Consider the following 18,642-nt stretch of genomic DNA (forward strand, 5'->3'; position numbering starts at 1 on the left):
AGAAACCCTGTCTCGAAAAACCAAAAAAAAAAAAATAAAAAAAAATTTTTCTTCTATTCTTTTGGTTTCGCTTTTCCAATCTGCCAGCATATCTTAATGATATCCCTGTTCCTCCTGAGAACCCTATCTTTTCCACTTAGTAATGATCAAATGGAAAGAAATTGCTCCCAATCGTTTCCTGAATAACCATGGACCCTTCCCCCGCAGGGAATTGTTGGAGAATAAACCTTTCTCTTTGGACCAGGTTCCACACGGTACCAATGTGGGCTGGCAGCCAGAGTAAAGAAGAGTTTTGAATTCGGATCTCTGTGGGTCAAAGTCTACCTAAAACGGTTCAGATCCTCTGACCCAAAGGGAGGGCTCGCGGCTCAGGCTCAAGAAGACTCTGTGCAGGACAATTAGTATGTCAAAATATCAGTCTTTGGCTTTGGCGTCAGGCCTCTTGGGCTTACTTTGTAGCTCCGCCCCTGGGTGATTCTGCTTAATTTAACTTTCCATTCCTTTATTCTTCTAAACTCCAGTCTCTTGACCTACCTACCTGCTTAGAGAAAAGAAAGTTTTGGAGACATAAGAGCTAGAGAAAACGGGCTGGACTGTAGCGTACCGGTAGAGCACATGCTTGGCACGCACGAGGCCCTAGGTTGGATCCCTGAGCACCAAAACAACAACAACAAAAACCCCACAACAAAAAAAAATCCACAGACTTCAGGACTAAGGCGATTGCTCAGGCTCGCCCTTCCCAGACAGGTCGAGGGGTTCAGAAGCCTAAGCCGACACCGTGTCCTAAGGCGCTGAAGTTCCAGGCTGGCCCCGGAGCGCCCTCTGGCGGCCAGTCCCCCAACCTGGATTCCCTTTTCCTGAACTAGACCTGAGCTAAACTGTCACCTCCTCCTCCTCCTCCTTCGCGTCACTGCGAGGACCCCGCCCGCGGGAGAGTCTCCCCAGAGGCCTGGCCCCCGCGCTCCCCGGTTAAGCACCCCTCCTCCAGTGTGTTTAAAGGTCCCCACGGGGATCCGCCCCACCGGTCGCCCACAGACTGCCTCACCGCCCCCCAGAAGGTGCGGCACACCCTGCCCCCACGCTGCGTTTAGCCCGTCCCTCCCGATCCGCTCCGCCCTCCCCCACCTTCGCCCAAGCCTCTTCCTGTCCCTGGATCCCACCCCCCAGCCAGCTTAATGAGGCCTCCCTTCCCCCCCGCAACTCCCCCCCAGAGGACCCGCCCTCCCGGGCTCCGTCGCGCGCGCTTCCCGCCCCCTCTCATGCCGGTGGGCGGGGCTCCCGCGGCCCGCCCCGGGGGCTGCCCGCCGTGACGTCACTTCCGTCCTGGTCTGGCCGAGGTTCGGCTCCGCGGGCCGAGGGCGGGGGTACGGAGGTGGCAGCTGAGGCAGGAGGCGGTGCGGGAGGCGAGAAGCTCCCGCGCGGACCAATCCCTGCGTCCCGGGCCGCGACCCTGCTCCTGCAGCGCCCCGAGAAGAGGCCGGCCGGATGGGCCGCTGAGCCCGAGTCGGGGACCGGTGAGGCTGGGGCGCCGCGGCCTGCGCGGTTTGCAGGGTGCCGAGCCCCGGAGCGGACCTCCCTCTCCGGCTCGCCCGGCGGGAGGCACGGGCTGGGGCAGTCGCCGACCGGCTCGGCGGACAGTGAGGCCGACCGGGCAGGTCTGGCAGAGGCCGGCGCCTGCAGAAGGCGGAGTAGCTGGGGTCATTAATGGGGCGGCTGGCCGCCGTTCGGGATTCTCGTCGAGCCTGGAGTCGGAGGAGGAGCTGACCATGGCTCGGGGAAGAGGATGGCGGGCGGGGGTGGGGGGGCAACACCGAGAGCCTTGGGAAAAATTCCATGACCCTCGAGATGGGCTTGGGGAGCCGCTCGTTCTCAGGACTAAGAGGTGGTATGGCCCAGCAGCCAAACGGTCTCCCTGGAGTTTGGAGGGCTCAGTGACAGTGTGTGTAAGAGACAGCTTTAAGAGTAGCCACCCTGAGCCGGTGTGCAGAAACCCGGGCTCCTGCATGGAACTCAGCCTCCGTGTCTTCGCAGCGTGGAGCCCCCTGGAGCTGAGATCAGGATGTTCCGCTTCATGAGGGACGTGGAGCCTGACGATCCCATGTTCCTGATGTGAGAATTCCCTCCCCCGAGTGCTGAACACTCACCCCACTCCCTGCTTCAGGTCTGAGCAGTTCAGACAGACCTCCGGGTTCCCGTCTGGAACCGGTTCGAACTAGCTGGATACCCAGCCGCAGCTCTCAATTAGAGGGAAGTTGGCATCTGTGCCACTGTGTACCCCTGACTGGTTTAGGGGAGCCGGGGAAGGCTGGGTGTTGACGGCTTGGTCTTTTGGCCATCTATAGTGTATGCTTGCTCCACAGGGACCCCTTCGCCATTCACCGCCAGCACATGAGCCGCATGTTGTCAGGTGGCTTTGGCTATAGCCCTTTTCTTAGTATCACAGATGGTAACATGCCAGCAACCAGGCCTGCCAGCCGCAGGATGCAGGTAACAGTTGGAACAGACAGGAGATGCAGGGTGCTTATTAAAGCATGCTGCTGTTCTTGTCCTGCAACCAGCAAAGGAAATGACCGGTGTGGGAGGCTGAGGAGTGGGGTCAGGAGTCTGGGGAAGGGGACTTGTGGCTCCTTTTGAGGGAAGGATGAGGAGGAAGTGGGGGACACGGGCCTTGCTTGCTGTTTAAAGCAGAACATTGTTCTAACTTGTGTTCCTCTTGTGTTCGTGTAGGCTGGGGCTGTCTCTCCCTTTGGGATGTTGGGAATGGTGAGTCCTTATGTTCCTGCTCCTCTGTATCTCAGTCATATACTACAGTCTTAGATGTAGTTTCCAAATGTGTCCCCTCTGGAGTAGTCTCTCAGGGATGGTCTCAAAATACTCTCTTTGGAGAGTTGACACATTCAGAGCCCATTGGGTTTAAATCCTGAAGCTAGGGCTGGAGAGATGGTTGAGTCAAGAGCACCTGGTTGCTCTTCCAGACGACCAGGGTTCAATTCCCAGCACTCCATGGCAGTTCACAGCTGTCTTATTCCGGTCCCAGGGGATCCAGTGGCATCTTCTGTCCCCTACCATGCATTGCATGAATGTAGTGCACAGATACGCATGCAGGAAACCACCCCATACATGTAAAAATAATAAAATGTTCACACACGCAAAGGAATCTGCAGGGTGGTGGTGGCGCACGCCTTTAATCTCAGCACTCAGGAGGCAGAGACAGGCGGATTTCCGTGAGTTCAAGGCAGCCTGATCTACCAAGTGAGTTCCAGGACAGGCTCCAGAGCTACAGAAAAAAGCCCCGTCTCAAAAAACCAAAAAGAAAAAAAGAAGAAAAAAAAACCTCATGGAGCGAGATAATCCTGCCTCCTGGGTGTTCTTAGCCATGGGAAATGCAACTGTACAGCATTCTCTTAAAGAGAAGATGCATCCGAAGAGCCAGGGAATAGAGTTTGGGACACTTTCACTATTCTGTGTTAGAATGTTAAAGGTTTTAAATCATTGATTTGGGTTCACTTCCCCAAAGATAAGGAAACAAGCAGAGAAGGATCATAGCAGCCACAGAGCCTGAGGAGGGGGCCAGCTCTTTATGGAGGAGGAGGTTGAGTATTCTGACTAGGTATATAAGAGAGAAAGGGCCTGGAGTCAGAGCTGGGTGGCCGTTCCAAAACAGCGTCACCACATCTACTTTGCTTTCCTGACTGTCTTCTCTCCCCTCAGTCTGGTGGCTTCATGGACATGTTTGGGATGATGAACGACATGATTGGGAACATGGTATGACTCTTGCTCCGTTGTCTTCCTGGGCCTCAGTGGCAGCCACTGTCCCTGGAATCCTTTGAGGCAGGAGGGGGAGAAGTACACTAGTGAAGAGGCTGGGTTGGATGAGCCCATTGAGCCTGAGCCCCGGGGTCATGGGTCTGTTTAGTGTGGAGCAGTGAAGAATTGGGCAAGTTATGATTCTCATGTTCTCACATAGTTTAAGAAGGATGTGGCAAGAACAAGGCAGCAGAAGGGAGCTCCCTTCTGCAGAGTAGCTTCCCCTCATCAGCCTGACATTCCCCTTTCTTCCTCAGGAACACATGGCCGCGGGAGGCAACTGCCAGACCTTTTCTTCCTCCACCGTCATCTCCTACTCCAACACTGGGGACGGAGCCCCGAAAGTTTACCAGGAGACATCTGAGATGCGCTCTGCCCCAGGCGGGGTGAGTGAGGAACTCCCCTATCTCACAGGAAGTAGGGTTGAGTGGCATCCACAGAAACCCTGATATCTCTTTTCATGAGTGGGTCGGGGTGGTGTAGCTGGGGCTTTGGTTGGGGAGTTGAATGTGCTGTGTCCACCTCATCCCAGATCCGGGAGACAAGGAGGACTGTCCGGGACTCAGACAGTGGTCTGGAGCAGATGTCCATCGGCCATCACATTCGGGACAGGGCTCACATCCTCCAGCGCTCCCGAAATCACCGCACAGGGGACCAGGAAGAACGGCAGGACTACATCAACCTGGACGAAAGTGAGTCTAGTTCCTGTGGGCTGTCTCTCCACCCCGCAGGTATCTCTCAGGCAGAGTTGTGAGTGAGCCCTATGCTTAGGCCTTGTTGCCAGCTTCAGGGTTGAGTCAGGTGTTGCTAAGGAGGAGGCAGATGCTGTGACTGAAGTCAGGTGTTGATGGTGTCATGCCATTCTGTACCTGGATCAGTGATTTTTCTTTTTCCAGCCTTTACTTCATCTCTCTCAGATTAGTGTGGTTTCGTTAAGTTGCCGTGGTGCCTATAAGTCCTGCGGTCTTTGTCCAGTGGTCGTGCCAAAATGGCTCCCTACCCCTGTTCTCACATGCGTGATCTCCGCCTTTGCCCCGATTTCTGATGTTGGAAGGCTGTGGCTCACAGCCCCTCCATGCCTGCGCTGTGTCTGCCTTAGGTGAGGCCGCGGCCTTTGATGATGAATGGCGAAGGGAGACGTCCCGATTCAGACAGCAGCGTCCTCTGGAGTTTCGACGGCATGAGGCGTCTGCGGGTGGAGGACGAAGGGGCGAGGGGCCTCCCCGCCTGGCTATCCAGGGACCCGAGGACTCCCCCTCCCGACAGTCCCGCCGCTATGACTGGTGAAGGCCCCAGGCTCTCAGTCTCTCTTGTAAGTGCCTGAGAGGGAGGGATGGAAGGGTGACTGACCTGTGTGCCTTCTGGGCTTCCAGCTAGTCATGCCTTGGGTAGAGTAGCTCAGCTGTCATGGGAAGAGAAACTGGTTCTCTGAGTGTCTGGAAGAGTAGCTCCGACCCCAGGCTTCTGTGTCTTTTCTCCCTCTGACAGGCTCATCTTTTCTTCCTCAGGTACAGGCTGAGAGGCTGAGAGATCATCCCGTGAAATAACGTTGTCCTTCCCAACTTCATCCCAATTTAATATTAAATTAACAGGCAAGCTGGCCCCCACCTCTCCCTGGGGGTCTCAGGGAGAACCTTTTACTGCCCCCACCTCCTTTTTCCGTCTTCTCTCCCCTCACCATGATGACCCCACCCATCTTGACTCCACTAACTTGAGTTTTCATTTTACTGCTCCATCTCCAAGCAGCCTCATCTTCCTTGAGCCCCTGCCACACATTGAAGGTTTTGGGGTGCAAGCTCTGGGTTTAGGGATCACCATCCCTCAGCTCCCCTGGACCCTTGCCCCACTGCAGATGCCATCATCCTGTGAGGGCTGTGGAGGGAGCGGACTATTCCCAACTCTTCGTCCCTTCTCTCACCCCACATCACAAAAAGACACTTTCCTATACCCTTCTCTGCCTTTATAAAAATAAATGATTTGTGCAACTTGTAACTAGGTGTTTATGGAATAAAGGAGAATGAAAAAAATAAGATTCTGGCTGTATTTCATCTTTTCCCTCAGCTCACCCTCCCGTGTCCCAGACACTTTCTTACCTTCCCTCTTGGCTCCACATGTGGCCCAGCTGTCTTAGGGTTTCTTTTGAAACTATAAGGCAGCTTATAAAACAAAGCATTTAATTGGGGGCTTACTCGCAGTTTCAAGGTGTGTCCATAACCATCATGGTGGGGATGGCATGGCGGGCGGGCAGGCATGGTGTAACAGAAGCTGAGCGCTCATCTGATCTGCAAGTAGGAGACCGAGCAACTGGGAAAGGCTGGGGCTTTTGAAAGCCACACACCTCCTAGTCCTTCCTGAACTGCATCCCAGCTGGGAACCAGACCTCCGAATACATGAACCTGTGCTAGCCGTCCTCAGTCAAACCACCACGGCTGTTCCGCAGTCACAGTGAACAGCTCCTGGGGAGCGGGGGCAAGAGGAAAAAAGGAACAGCCAAACCCGCCTAGCCTGCCTTCTCCCCTGCATCTGACTGTAACTTCACTCCAGGTTGAGTTAGGGTGTAGCCCGTGGGGCTGGCCAGCCCACCCTTTGGGCAGACACCTGCACAGGTAACCCCTCAAAAGTCTTGGAGAGGGGAGGAGGAGTCAGCATCCCTCGAACCCATCAAGCCCCAGATGCTGGGAATTTGAGCCAGGGGGAGCAGTGGAGAAGGCTGGAACCAGAGCAGCCTGGAGGACAGGAGAGCTCACATTTCTCAACGTGTTCCCTCTTACTTTGCAGCCAAATGGGTCACTCTGTCCCTCCTGCGTGTTAGGCAAGCACTCTGCCACTGAGCTATGTCCCCGAGCCAGGTTCCGTTTCTCCCTTTTTTCCCCCCTGCATACAGGGTATCATGCAGCCCCAGATTGGCTGTAGCTAAGAATGATCTTAAATTCCTGATCCTCCTGCCTCTGCCTCTCAGGTGGTAGGATTACAGGCATGTACCACTATGCCTGGAGGCAGTTCAGGTTTCTTCTGTACTGTTGTTTTTCTGCTGATAAAAGCCTATTGAGCCGGGCGGTGGTGGCGCACCCCTTTAATCCCAGCACTTGGGAGGCAGAGACAGGTGGATCTCTGTGAGTTCGAGGCCAGCCTGGTCTACAAGAGCTAGTTCCAGGACAGGAACCAAAAAGCTACAGAGAAACCCTGTCTCGAAAATCAAAAAAAGTCTATTGAGCCAGGCATGGTGGTGGTGAATGTCTTTTAATCTCAGCATCCAGAGGCAGAAACAGGTGGGTCTCCACAGGTGAGGCCACCTAAGGGTACATAGTGAGAACCCTGTCTCAGAAAACAAAGCAAAAACAAAAAAGGTAAAAAGACCTTAAGGTTCTGGGCCCTCTCAAAGAAGCAAGGATTTCCTTTGACTGATAGATTCAGTGAATAAGGGATTGTCTACTTGACCAAAAAGCAGAGAGATGAAATCGAGCCTAGCATTCAGGCCCTGACTTCTAGCCCAGAACAGGTACTCCTCTTGGTTAGAGGGTTGGGGAGCATGTGTGCTTGCAGGGGCAGCAGGGGCAGCAGCGTCGCCTGGGTTATGAAGCTGGTAGGTGGAAACTCCAAGTCCAGCCCTTTAAGTATAAACTCTGAGATGGGCGGGGAGGCACATAGTTCCTGGGTGTAGAAGTGGCTCTCGTGGGGCTCTGTTCCCGGGCCAGTCCACCTCTAACCCGGTCTTGGGCAAGCTTCGCACTTACCTGGGCCTCAATTACGTAGTTCTGTCTTAGGATGTGCTAATAGCTGGCCTCTTTCTGGTGTGCACTTTCCTGTGTTGTTCTTCAGAGTCCTCTCCTTTCCTTTGTTTTGTGGGACGGGATCTCCTGGCTCAGGCTGGCCTTGAACTCACTGCAGGGCTGAAGATGACCTTGAACTTCCGACCCTCCCAGGTGCTAGAATTCCAGACTTGAGCTACCATGGGCAGCTTTTGAGTGTAGTTCCGGATGAAGTAGAGCAGGGCAAGGACTTCTATCCACCTGCCACTATCGGTGTTTCACACTCTCATTCCCGCCCTGGTTTTCAGGTACATAGACGAACTGTTTTGTTTCTGTAGGGCTGGGGATGGAACCTGGGCTTTCTCACACAGACTAGTCCAGTGTCCTACCACTGCACTACAGCCTCAGCCTTAAAGAACTGTTTTCCCCTGGTCTCTGCTCTAGGCTTGGTCATGATCACCTTGCTTCAGCCTGGGCCATGTGATTGTAGTGCTTGGCAGGGACATATTGTAGAACACAAGGTGCCAGGAGAGGAACTAACCATTCTGGGTCCGCCCCACCCCCCAGCAGCACCTGACCTCTGAGATCAGTGAGGCGAGCTGAAGAGCCGTGAAGTGGTGGCCCACGCCTTTAATCCCAGCACTGGGGAGGCAGAGGCAGGAGGATCTCTGCGAGTTTGAGGCCAGCCTGGTTTACAAAATAAGTTCCAGGACAACCAGAGCTATGCAAAGAATCAGTCTCTGTCTCTTTCTTATCCCCCCACCCCCAGGTGGTTTCTCTGTGTAGCCCTGGCTGTCCTGGAACTCTTTCTCTGTAAATCAGAATAGCCTTATAGCTTTGAACTCAGAAGTTGGTTCTGCCTCCCTTGTGCTGGGATTAAAGGCATGTGCCATCACACCCGGTTAAGAGACCCTTTCTCAAGAGAAAGAGAAAAAGAAAAAGAAAAGTGACCCTCCTGAGGAATGCTGGCATTGCCAGCTCTCTATCTGGGCTCAGCCTCACTTCAACAACTCCCCTCTCATCCCAGACACAGGTAGACACACTCAGGTCTGGCCCCACCTCCAGAAAAGTATAAGTCCGAAGAAGGCTGGTCCTGGGTGTGAGACCAAGCAGGGCAATGCAGTCAGTAATGAGCAAGACCACTCAGGAGCCACGATGCTAAGTGGGCTCTTGTCTCTTAGCACTGGTTCCCGGCATCACACTGGAGGCTTGGGTTCATGGAGTCCCGCCTCAGAACTGTGTGGACATCGGCACACTTAGGTGACGCGGAGCCGGGTCCTGCTTCTGGGATTTCTAGTACCTTCAGGTGTTTCCGTGCTCCCTGAGCTCCACTCACCTCAGTGTGCCTAACATTTCAGACACAAACTGGAAACTGTCCTCTTGGCTGGGACTTGGCCCCTAACCATCCATTCTCCCCTCTGGGAACCATCTTTGGCCTCCCCCATGTCTCAGCCCTTCCTGCAACGGCAAGTGCAAACCAACGTGTAGGTTCTGCTCCTCTGTGGTTTGGATTCTTTTCTCTCTCCTATGGTAATGGTCCCTGGTTTGGTCCTTTCTCATCTTCATTCATTCCGTGTCCAAGTCATATAGATGCTGTTACCTGGAGAATCAGGGAACCAAGCTGGAGGAGGATCACAGTAATTCCAGGCATGGTGACATATGCCTATAACCCCAGCACCTTCCTTCAGGAGGCTGAGGAAGAACTGTGAATTCATGACCAGCCTGGGCTACATACTGTAATGACTGCATACCAGCCCAGGCTATATAATATCTCCAAAGAAACGAAACTAAGTTAAATCTGTGATGTCAGTACAGAATTCATTTATCTATCTATTTTATTTTTATTTTTTATTTTTTTTGCTTGTTTTTTGTTTTTTGAGACAGGTTCTCTCTCTACAGCCGTGGCTGTCCTGGAACTTAGTCTGTAGCCCAGGCTGGCCCTTGAACTCACAGATCTGCCTGCTCTGCCTCCCCAACGCTGGGGTTAAAGATGTGAGCCACCACTCCCAGCTCAGCTCGTTTATTTTAAGTCTACTTAATCACACATGTCAAGACGAGTCCCGGTCTTGAGCTCCAGGTCTGAGGGAGCAGCAAGGGCAAGGAGCCCTTCACTTAGGCACTTCCTGTTAAGCTAGGGGCGAGAGCAGAGAAGCCTTTACCTCTTGCCATTTTGCTTTGTGTTAGTTGGGAGTTCGGGTTTGGTTTTGGTTGTTTTAGATAGGGGTTTGCTATGTAGCCCAGGCTGGCCTTGAACTCGCCACTTCACTGTCACCTTAGCCTGTGAAGTGCTGAGATTATGGACGTGAGACAATGCCCAGCCTTTGTGTGTACGTGATTGTGGCACTAGACAACACTCCTGTTAAGCTACATCTCCAGTCCATTTTGCTGTCTTTTTCGAGGCAAGTTCCTACTATGAAGCCTTTAACTTGCCCTCCTACCTCAGTTTCCCTGTGCAGCTGAGATGAGAAGCATGTACTTCCACACCCAACTACTCCTGCTCTTTTATATTATAAGGTGGGTAGGAGGGGCAAGAGAGGGGTAGGAGGGGCAAGGAGGGGTAGAGGGGATAAAGATGGGGAAAGTAGGGTATCCTAGGTCCTGGGAGGTCAAAGCAACGAGCCCCTGGCTGGGCCCAGAGAATAGGCCTTGTGTGGCTGACTTTCCACACTGCTGTTTCATCCTTAGGGAGAAACGGTGGTGGAGACAGAGCTGGCCCTGCCTGAGAGAAAGCACCTTGAAGGATCTACCCTGCCAATGCTGTTGGCCCTGACTGCTTAAGGCCCTGTGGGTGCCCCTGAGATGGGTGAGTTACAGTGTTCGGAGCTCCTTGCCCTTCCTCTGCCCTTTAACACTCTTCGTCCTGAAGGAGCCACATCTTGGATGGGTGTGGAGTAGCCCTTCTTCTTTTTTTGGTTTTGGTGTTTCAAAACAGGGTTTCTTTGTGTAGCCCTAGCTGTCCTGGAACTAGCTCTGTAGACCAGGCTGGCCTCGAACTCATAGAGATCCGCCTGCCTCTGCTTCCAGAGTGCTGGGATTAAAGGCGTGCGCCACCATCGCCCGGCAAGGACCCAGCATCAGCATCCATTCATTTTCTTGCCTATTCCCTGCCACATGGAGGGGCTGCAGGTTCTGTGCCGCTGTCTTCAATGACAGCAATGGCAGTGTCCCCTAGCCAGGAGGCTGGCCAAGTGGCAAAGGGGGCTGAAGGAAGAGAGGCGATGAGGGGCCTAGAAGAGTGTTATGGGGCTGCAGCCGGGGCCCTAAAAGATGGGCAGAGAGCATGAGGTCAAGGCGACAACAAGGTGGAAAATGGTTTGGTGGGAGAAAGCGAAGCTGCTCTTATTGGGGAATTTAGGGAAAGACATCCTGGGGCTACGGGTAGAGTTCAGTCGGCAGAGAGCTTTCCTGCTTTGTACGAGGCCCTGATTCCAACCCAGCAAAAATGTTATATATATAATTTCCATCCTGAATTTTCGATAAGGACAAATGCCAACTGATAGAGAATGCAGCAGGAAGGAACCAGCTGATCCCCAGTATAAAGGGGACTTAATTTATGGTCTACAGAACAATTCCAGAATTGAAAGACTGTGCTCTCAGCTACTCTGAAGGCAGAAGCAGGAAAATCAAAAGCTCAAGGCCTGGGGGCTGGAGGGATGGCTCTGGAGTTAAGAGCACTTGCTGCTTTGGTGGAGGACCAAAGTTCAGAAGTCATGGCAGGGACCCAATGTTCAGATGCCAGCACCCACACCGAGTGACTCACAACTAACTGCTTGTAACTCCAGCTTCAGGGCATCCAGCATCTTCTGGCCTTTTGGGGCACAGAGAGAGAGAGAGAGAGAGAGAGAGAGAGAGAGGAGAGGGACATACATAATAAAGAAGAATTTTTTTTTTTTTTGTTTTGAAACAGGGTCTCACTATGTAGCCCAGATTAGCCTTGAACTACAAATCCTCCCATCTCAGTCTCCCAAAGCTAGGATCCTGCTAGTCACATGTCACCAGGAGAGCTCTTACTTCAGCATTTGTTTTACAGCACTGGGTAGAACCCACCGACTTGTGCATGCTAGGTGAGCCCTCTACTGCTTTCTAACTTGTTTTTTGTGAGGGTCTCATTCTATAGCGCAGGCTGACCTCAGATATGTGGCAATCTGGTACCCGCTCCTGGTGAGTACTGAGATTACGGCGTCATCAGCCTGTCCTGCCGTGCACTCTAGAACTAAGCTACATTACAGGTCCTGTTCATTATTTATTTAGACACGGAGTATCACATAGCCCAGGCTAGCCTTGTACTCTCTAAGCAAGAAGGGTGACCTTAAAATTCTGATCCTTCTGCCTTCTTGGCTGAGTGCTGGAATTACAGGTGTGTGTGTTCCCAGTTTTATACGGTGCTGGTGACTGAGTCTAGAGTTTGGTGCATTCTAAATAAGCACTGTGTCAACTAAGTTACATTCTAGCTCTGTGTCATTTATTTTAAATTTGTTGAGATATGGGCATTTGTAGTGATGAGGCGAGCAGGCCTGCTTTTCGTCCCACCCAGCTCCCTCACGGCTAGCTTAACACTCGAAATAACAACACACAAATTGTATTCATTTAAACACTGCCTGGCCCATTATCTCCAGTCCCTTATTGGCTAACTATCACATATTGATCTAACCCATTTCTAATATCTGTATTGCCACTTGACTGTGGCTTACCTGCATGAGTCTAACCACCGTCCGTCTTGGGTAGGAGAAGCGTGGTGTCTTACTGACTCTGCTTTCTTCCTCCCAGAATTCTGTTCTGTCTACTCCACCCAGCTAAGGGCTGGCCTATCAAAAGGCCAAGGCAGTTTCTTTATTAACCAATGAAAGTAACACATAGACAGATGACCCTCCTACATCAGGCATTTTGCTGCATGTATGTCTGGGAACCATGTGTGTGCCTGGTGCCCATGGAGACCAGAAGGGAACATCAGATCCCCTGGAACTGGAGTTACAGACAATTCTGAGTACCATGTGTGTGCTGAGAACGGAACCCTAGTCTCTGCTGAGCATCTTTCCAGCCTCAGAAGGTTTGCTACGTGTCACCTCGACCCTGCTAGTTGGTGGAATTGTTCGGTTCTCTATCTTCCTGTTTACTTACTTGCTGGTTATTGAGGTTTGGGACTATTTATTTCTTTTTGTGATAAATACTTTGACCTATAGCAACTTGGGGAAGGACCAGGTTTGTTTCAGCTTACAGGTTAGAGTTCACCATCGAGGGGAAGTCGAAGCAGAAGATCAAGCAGGAACCTGGAGGCAGGAACTGAAACGGAGACCATGGGAGAACAGGGTTTGTGCCCAGGCTTGCTCAGCTGCCTTTCTGATACAGCCCAGACACACCCCTAGGGATGCCACCCACAGTGTGACCGGCCTTCCTAAATCAATTAGCAATTAAGAAAACACCTCACAGCTACAGCCATAGGTGATTCTTCAGTTGAGGGTCCCTCTGCCCGCTACTCTAGTTTGTGTCAAGTTAACAGCCGAAGCTGTTACATAAAGGGCTCTCCAACAGATCTGAGCATGGCCAACATGGTGCCAGCAGGTCTTGCCCTCTCCTCTTCCCCCTCTAAACTGTTAGATCACATCCCTAAAGCTAGCCACCAAGATCTATTCCCTTATTTGACCACTTCCTTATGCCTGACTAAAACAAGGTCCAACTATCAAAATTCATTATTTGGCTATACTGACTGACCTGTCCAATCAGAGCTGACCAACTCATACCAACACAGACTTCCCCTTTTCTCCTTAACCACTGCTGCAGCTGGGCACTGGTGGCACATCCCTTTAATCCCAGCAGAGACAGAGGCAGGCAAATCTTTACTAGTTGGGGGCCAGCCTGGTCTACAGAGCAAGTTCCAGGACAGCCAGGGCTACACAGGGAAACCCTGTCTCGAAAAACCAAAGCCAAAAAACCACTCCTGCACAGACACTTGCCACTGTCTTTGCCTGAGAATCCAGAGGGAGCCCCTTCCAATCTCCCCCCCACCTCACACCCGCCCCCTCCCACCTCCTGTCCCTCTGAGCAATGCTCCTTTGTGCTGAGAATCTGGTGTCTGGGTGTGTTCTGGGTCGACTCAGAAGCCCCTGCACAACAGATGCCTTCAACTGTATTTGTGGCTATCCATGTCTCTCAATCTATCTTCCCATGGCTTGAAGCTCTATAGTTATAGACATAAGTTACATTTCCAGAGAGTGTTTCCTTAGAAAACGGTTTCATCATTATGTAATGCCCCCCCTTTTAACTGTTAACCGATATTACAACCATTTCTTTTTTACTGAAAAAAAAATTATTTTATTACTTTATGTGTATACAGGTATTTTGTCTGAATGTAAATCTATGTACCACATGTGTGATGGCTGGTGCTGTGGAGACCAAGAGAGGGCATCAGGTTGCCCTGGAGCTGCCAAGTGGGTGCTTGGAACTGAGCCCAAATCCTTGGCAGAACAGCTAGTACCCTGTCAGGTCCCAAAGAAACCTGGTACAAATCTTACTCAGGACCTGTGGCTCCTCCCACCACTCTTCACCCTGCCCCGCCCCTGAGCATGCCCCCCCCCCCCCCCCCAGTTTCTGAGTTCTCTACCAACTGCAGTCTCTCTTGGCTTCTTGGCTCCTCTCTTGGTCCACCACCCCCACCTCTCAGGGCCGCTCAGTCAGGACCCCTCCAGATACCTCTGGTTGAACTCTTCCCTCATATCTACGATAAAACCTTTCTCAACCAGACCAAGCATCAACCATGTCCTCATTTTCGTTCATTAACCTCTGAGTCATCTCTCCTGTGTATGTGTGCTCATGGACGTGCTTGCGTGTGTGTCAGAAGATAACTTTCAGGAGTCCTGGGGATCAAACCGGACATCAGATTCGACAGAAGTCTTTTATTAGTTGAGCCATCTGGCCAGTCCTGATTTAACTTAGTTTATTTAGTGTCTGATGGTGTATTCTCCCTAGTCTTACTTTTAGCCCACTGTAGGATTTTTGGAACTAGCATATAGCTGCGTTCTGTTTGAACTGGAATGTGCAGGTAGGTGAGGTGACTTATTTCTGTCACTGCATTTGTAACTCCTGTTACTGTTTACCAGAATTGTTCAGGTTCATTTGAATGTTCTTTAGTATTTTTTTTTCCTTCCCCAAACAGGATTTCTCTGTGTCCTGGTTGTCCTGAAACTCTCTTTGTTGACCAGGTTGGCCTTGAACTCACTGAGATCTACCTGACTCTGCCTCCCAAGTGCTGGGACTAAAGGCTTATGCCACCACTGACCAGCTCCATTTTTTTTTTTTAAGATTTACTTTTCTTACTTTTGACATTGGGTTGTGAGCATAGTCTTTAGTGGCTGAGGCTACGATATTCCTGCCTCTGCCTCCCAAGTGTCGGGATTACAGGCCTGCATTACTGAATACTGAAAGTAATGTATTGATTTTTTTTCACTAAATTCCTCTGTGTTATTTCAATACCTCTCTTTATACATATATTTAATGGTTGTAGGTAGGGATCGGCAAGCTTCTTCTATGGCCAGATAATAAATATCTTGGGCTTTATAGGCCCAATATCTCTCCCAACACTCAACTTTGATACTGTAACACAAAAGCAACATTAAGCAAACATCTAAATAAATGAGACATAATTATGTTAAAATTTTATTTATAAAAAAGATGCAGTGTAGAATTGGGCAGAGAGCTCCATGTGTAAAAGTACTTGCCTTAGAACCTGAGTTTAATTCCCAGAACCTGTACTTAAAAAAACAAAACAAAGCCGGGCGATGGTGGCGCACGCCTTTAATCCCAGCACTCAGGAGGCAGAGGCAGGCGGATCTCTGTGAGTTCGAGACCAGCCTGGTCTACAGAGCTAGTTCCAGGGACAGGCTCCAAAGCCACAGAGAAACCCTGTCTCGAAAAACCAAAAAAAAAAAGAAAAAAACAAAACAAAACAAAAGCCAATGGCCATACAAACTTGTGATCCTATGCTGGGGAGGAGGAGACACAGGACCCCTGGGGTTCACTGGCCAGCCAGTCTAGGCCACTTGGTAAGTCCCTAGCTAGTGAGTGCCACCAAAAAACAAAATCAAAAACCACAGATGGTGCCTGAGGAGCAATACCCAAAGTTGTCCTTTGACCTATACCACCCCCCCCAAACACACACGCGCACACACACACACCAGGCAAGGCAGTGGACTTCATACAGCCTAAGGAGTATGGCTTACCAAGCCGTGCAGAAGACAAACTTATCACTATCTCCTTAGGATTTGTTTATCACCTTAGTGAACTATGGAGGTATGTTACCATCACACAGGTCCCTTTATCTTCTTTTTTGCTGCTGTTATTTTTAGAAACAGGGTTTCTCTGTGTAGCCCTGGCTGTCCTGGAACTCACTCTGCAGACCAGGCTGGCCTCGAATTCAGAGATCCGCTGGGCTTAAATGTGTGTGCCGCCACTGACTGACACCTTCTTTTATGGTTAGCTGACACACCTATTTCTAAGAAGGACAAGAATAAAATACTACAAATAATGAAACTCCACAGACTGAAGATTAATGCTGAGTTCTAGGGAAGATTACAATCAAGTAGTTTATTCTAGGCCCACAGATGTAACCTTAAGAGTTTGCCTAGCATGACTAAAGCTCTGGCTCAACTTCTAGTACCACAAGGAAAAAAAAAGGTAAGAATCACATTTTGAGGTAAGCGTACAGCGAGAGAAGTGGGTGGGGAAGGAAACTGGTTGGTTTTGAAGCAGGGTCTCCATATAGGCCAGGCTGTGTAACCAATTCTAGACTTGTACTCAAGACCCCTCCCCCAGTCCTGGGAGTGCGGAGGGTAGGTGCTCCCTCTACAGGTGTGAGTGAGGGTGCATGTTTGCGTGCACACATCCTTGCACCATGCTGCACTGCCATGGTCTCCAGAGACAGCCTAGGGAAACCAAATCTGCAGGAGAGCCTAGAGCCATTCCGGTCTGCCTCTCACGCACACCTCACGTTCAGGCTGCTTTTGAGTCCAGGTCTGGCAACAATAAAGGAGAGAGCTATGATGGAATACTGAGCCTAGGTTCTCTGCTAACACTTTCCTGAGACCCTCATACTTGGTCCATGCATTCCACCTGTGAGTGTGACCTGCCTGGCAGGGTTGAGGACACTAAAGAGACCTTTGGGTCCCCTGTTTTGGCTATCAATTGAAAAAATGAACACCCTTCTGTAAACTTTTTCCTTTCTTTTTCTCTCTCTTCAGGACAGGGTTTCTCTGTGTAACAGCCCTGACTGTCCTGTAACTCCCTTTGTAGACCAGGCTGGCCTCAAACTCAGAGATCTGCCTGCCTCCCAGGTTTCCCCATAAACTTCATGCTGGTAAGGAGAATTCGAGAGGCTCACCCAGCCAGAAGGGAGACTGCTTTCCTGGAAAGAGAGTCACAACTTGTCAGACCACAGAAGAGACAGTGGTGGTCTGACCACACGCTGTCCTAGACCGCTTAGATAGGTGTGACTCCGGCCCTCCACTCAAACCTTAATCTCACTGGACAGGGCAGGGCACTGGGTCTCTTTGTCCCTTTTCCCGGTGTGGCCACACTAAATAAGCCTTTTTTCTCTTCCACTATGAATTTAGTTCTTTTAACTAGCTTACTCAGTAGAGCTGCTAAGCCTGCCTTGCTGGAGCACAGGCTGGGCTTCTTCTTTTTTTTTTTTTTGGTTTTTTGAGACAGGGTTTCTCTGCGGCTTTGGAGCCTGTCCTGGAACTAGCTCTGTAGACCAGGGTGGTCTCGAACTCACAGAGATCCGCCTGCCTCTGCCTCCCGAGTGCTGGGATTAAAGGCATGCGCCACCATCGCCCAGCCAGGCTGGGCTTCTAAGTCTAGTAATGGGCACAGCAGAATGACAGAGTGATGAACCTACTGACCCCAAAGATGTGTTCGTTCATTCATTCATTCATTTTTGGTTTTCTGAGACAGGGTTTCTCTGTGTATCTTTGATGCCTGTCCTGGAATTGGCTCTGTAGACCATACTGGCCTCGAACTCACAGAGATCCACCTGCCTCTGCCTCCTGAGTGCTGGGATTAAAGGCCTGCACCACCACTGCCCGGCAGATAGATGTATTTAATTTTAAGTCTATGGGTATTTTGCCTGCATGTATGTCTGTGCACCATGTGCACGCAGTACCCACAGTGGCCAGAAGAAGGGAACTGGAGTTACAGGGGGTTGTTAGATGCTATGTGGATGCTGGGAACCAAACCTGGGTCCTTGGCAAAAGCAACAAGTACCTTTAACCACCAAACCATCGATCCAGCTCCAGAAAATAGATTCAGGCAAAAAGACAAAAAAAAAAAAATTACCCCAAACTCCAATGCCTAGAGTGCCTAATTTAACACAGACATTTTCTACTACCTCAGGCTTTTCAGTCAATATTTACCAACAGTCTGACAAAAAACAAACAAACATCAACGACAACAAAAAGCCACCCTGTATATCCTGCCCCACATATCTCAGATTTGGCCAAGCAGGAGGTACAGGCTAACACTCCTGTATCCAGGAACTGGCCCTGCTCTTCTAGCATGGTGCCTTCCTCCTCATGAGTTCAATCCTACCCCAGCTTTTAGTTGGTATCAAAGCCATGTCCTTGTTAGGTTTCTTTTTAACCCCAGGCAAGATGTGGCTTTCCCTGTCAACTGCTTTTCAGCTCATCCAACACTTCTTAGCTCACAAACCTTCAGTTTATAACCACACACTTGAGAACATCAGAAGACAAGCTCTGTCTTGCTCATGCTCCGTGCCCTCAGTTTAACCTTTGCTTATCCCTCCCGATGGTGGCTGGGCCTTTACCTGTCCTCCAGAGTCCTCAATACCAGGTCGCAGTCAGTCCACGTTGCCATTCATCTGGGCAAGAGGACTTCATATCCAGGACTTCCCAGCTTAGACCTGATCTAGAGATTCTTACATATTTAGTGCATGTGGACATGTGTAGGCATGTTCATATCAAGTACACGTGTGTATAAAGTCAGAGGATAACTTGAGGGAGGTTTACCCACTAAGACATCTCAAAGTCCCCTTTAAACTTACAGGAATTGGCATAGGAATTTTTGGGTTTTTTTTTTT

At 50.7% G+C, this 18,642-nt stretch overlaps 1 protein-coding gene across 1 annotated transcript; it reads left to right on the plus strand.

The window, feature by feature from the left end:
- Positions 1 to 1,329: 1,329 nt before the first annotated feature.
- Mlf2 (myeloid leukemia factor 2) lies at positions 1,330 to 5,837 on the plus strand. Its single transcript, XM_005365211.3, has 9 exons — positions 1,330 to 1,514; positions 2,032 to 2,109; positions 2,361 to 2,487; positions 2,728 to 2,763; positions 3,712 to 3,765; positions 4,065 to 4,193; positions 4,340 to 4,499; positions 4,907 to 5,119; positions 5,316 to 5,837. Exons 2-8 carry the CDS (start codon positions 2,060 to 2,062, stop codon positions 5,092 to 5,094), a joined length of 744 nt encoding a protein of 247 aa, XP_005365268.1. The 5' UTR covers positions 1,330 to 1,514; positions 2,032 to 2,059; the 3' UTR covers positions 5,095 to 5,119; positions 5,316 to 5,837.
- Positions 5,838 to 18,642: the final 12,805 nt, after the last annotated feature.

The sequence above is a fragment of the Microtus ochrogaster genome, unplaced genomic scaffold (genome assembly GCF_000317375.1).
Source record: "Microtus ochrogaster isolate Prairie Vole_2 unplaced genomic scaffold, MicOch1.0 UNK1, whole genome shotgun sequence".
Lineage (NCBI taxonomy): Eukaryota > Metazoa > Chordata > Mammalia > Rodentia > Cricetidae > Microtus > Microtus ochrogaster.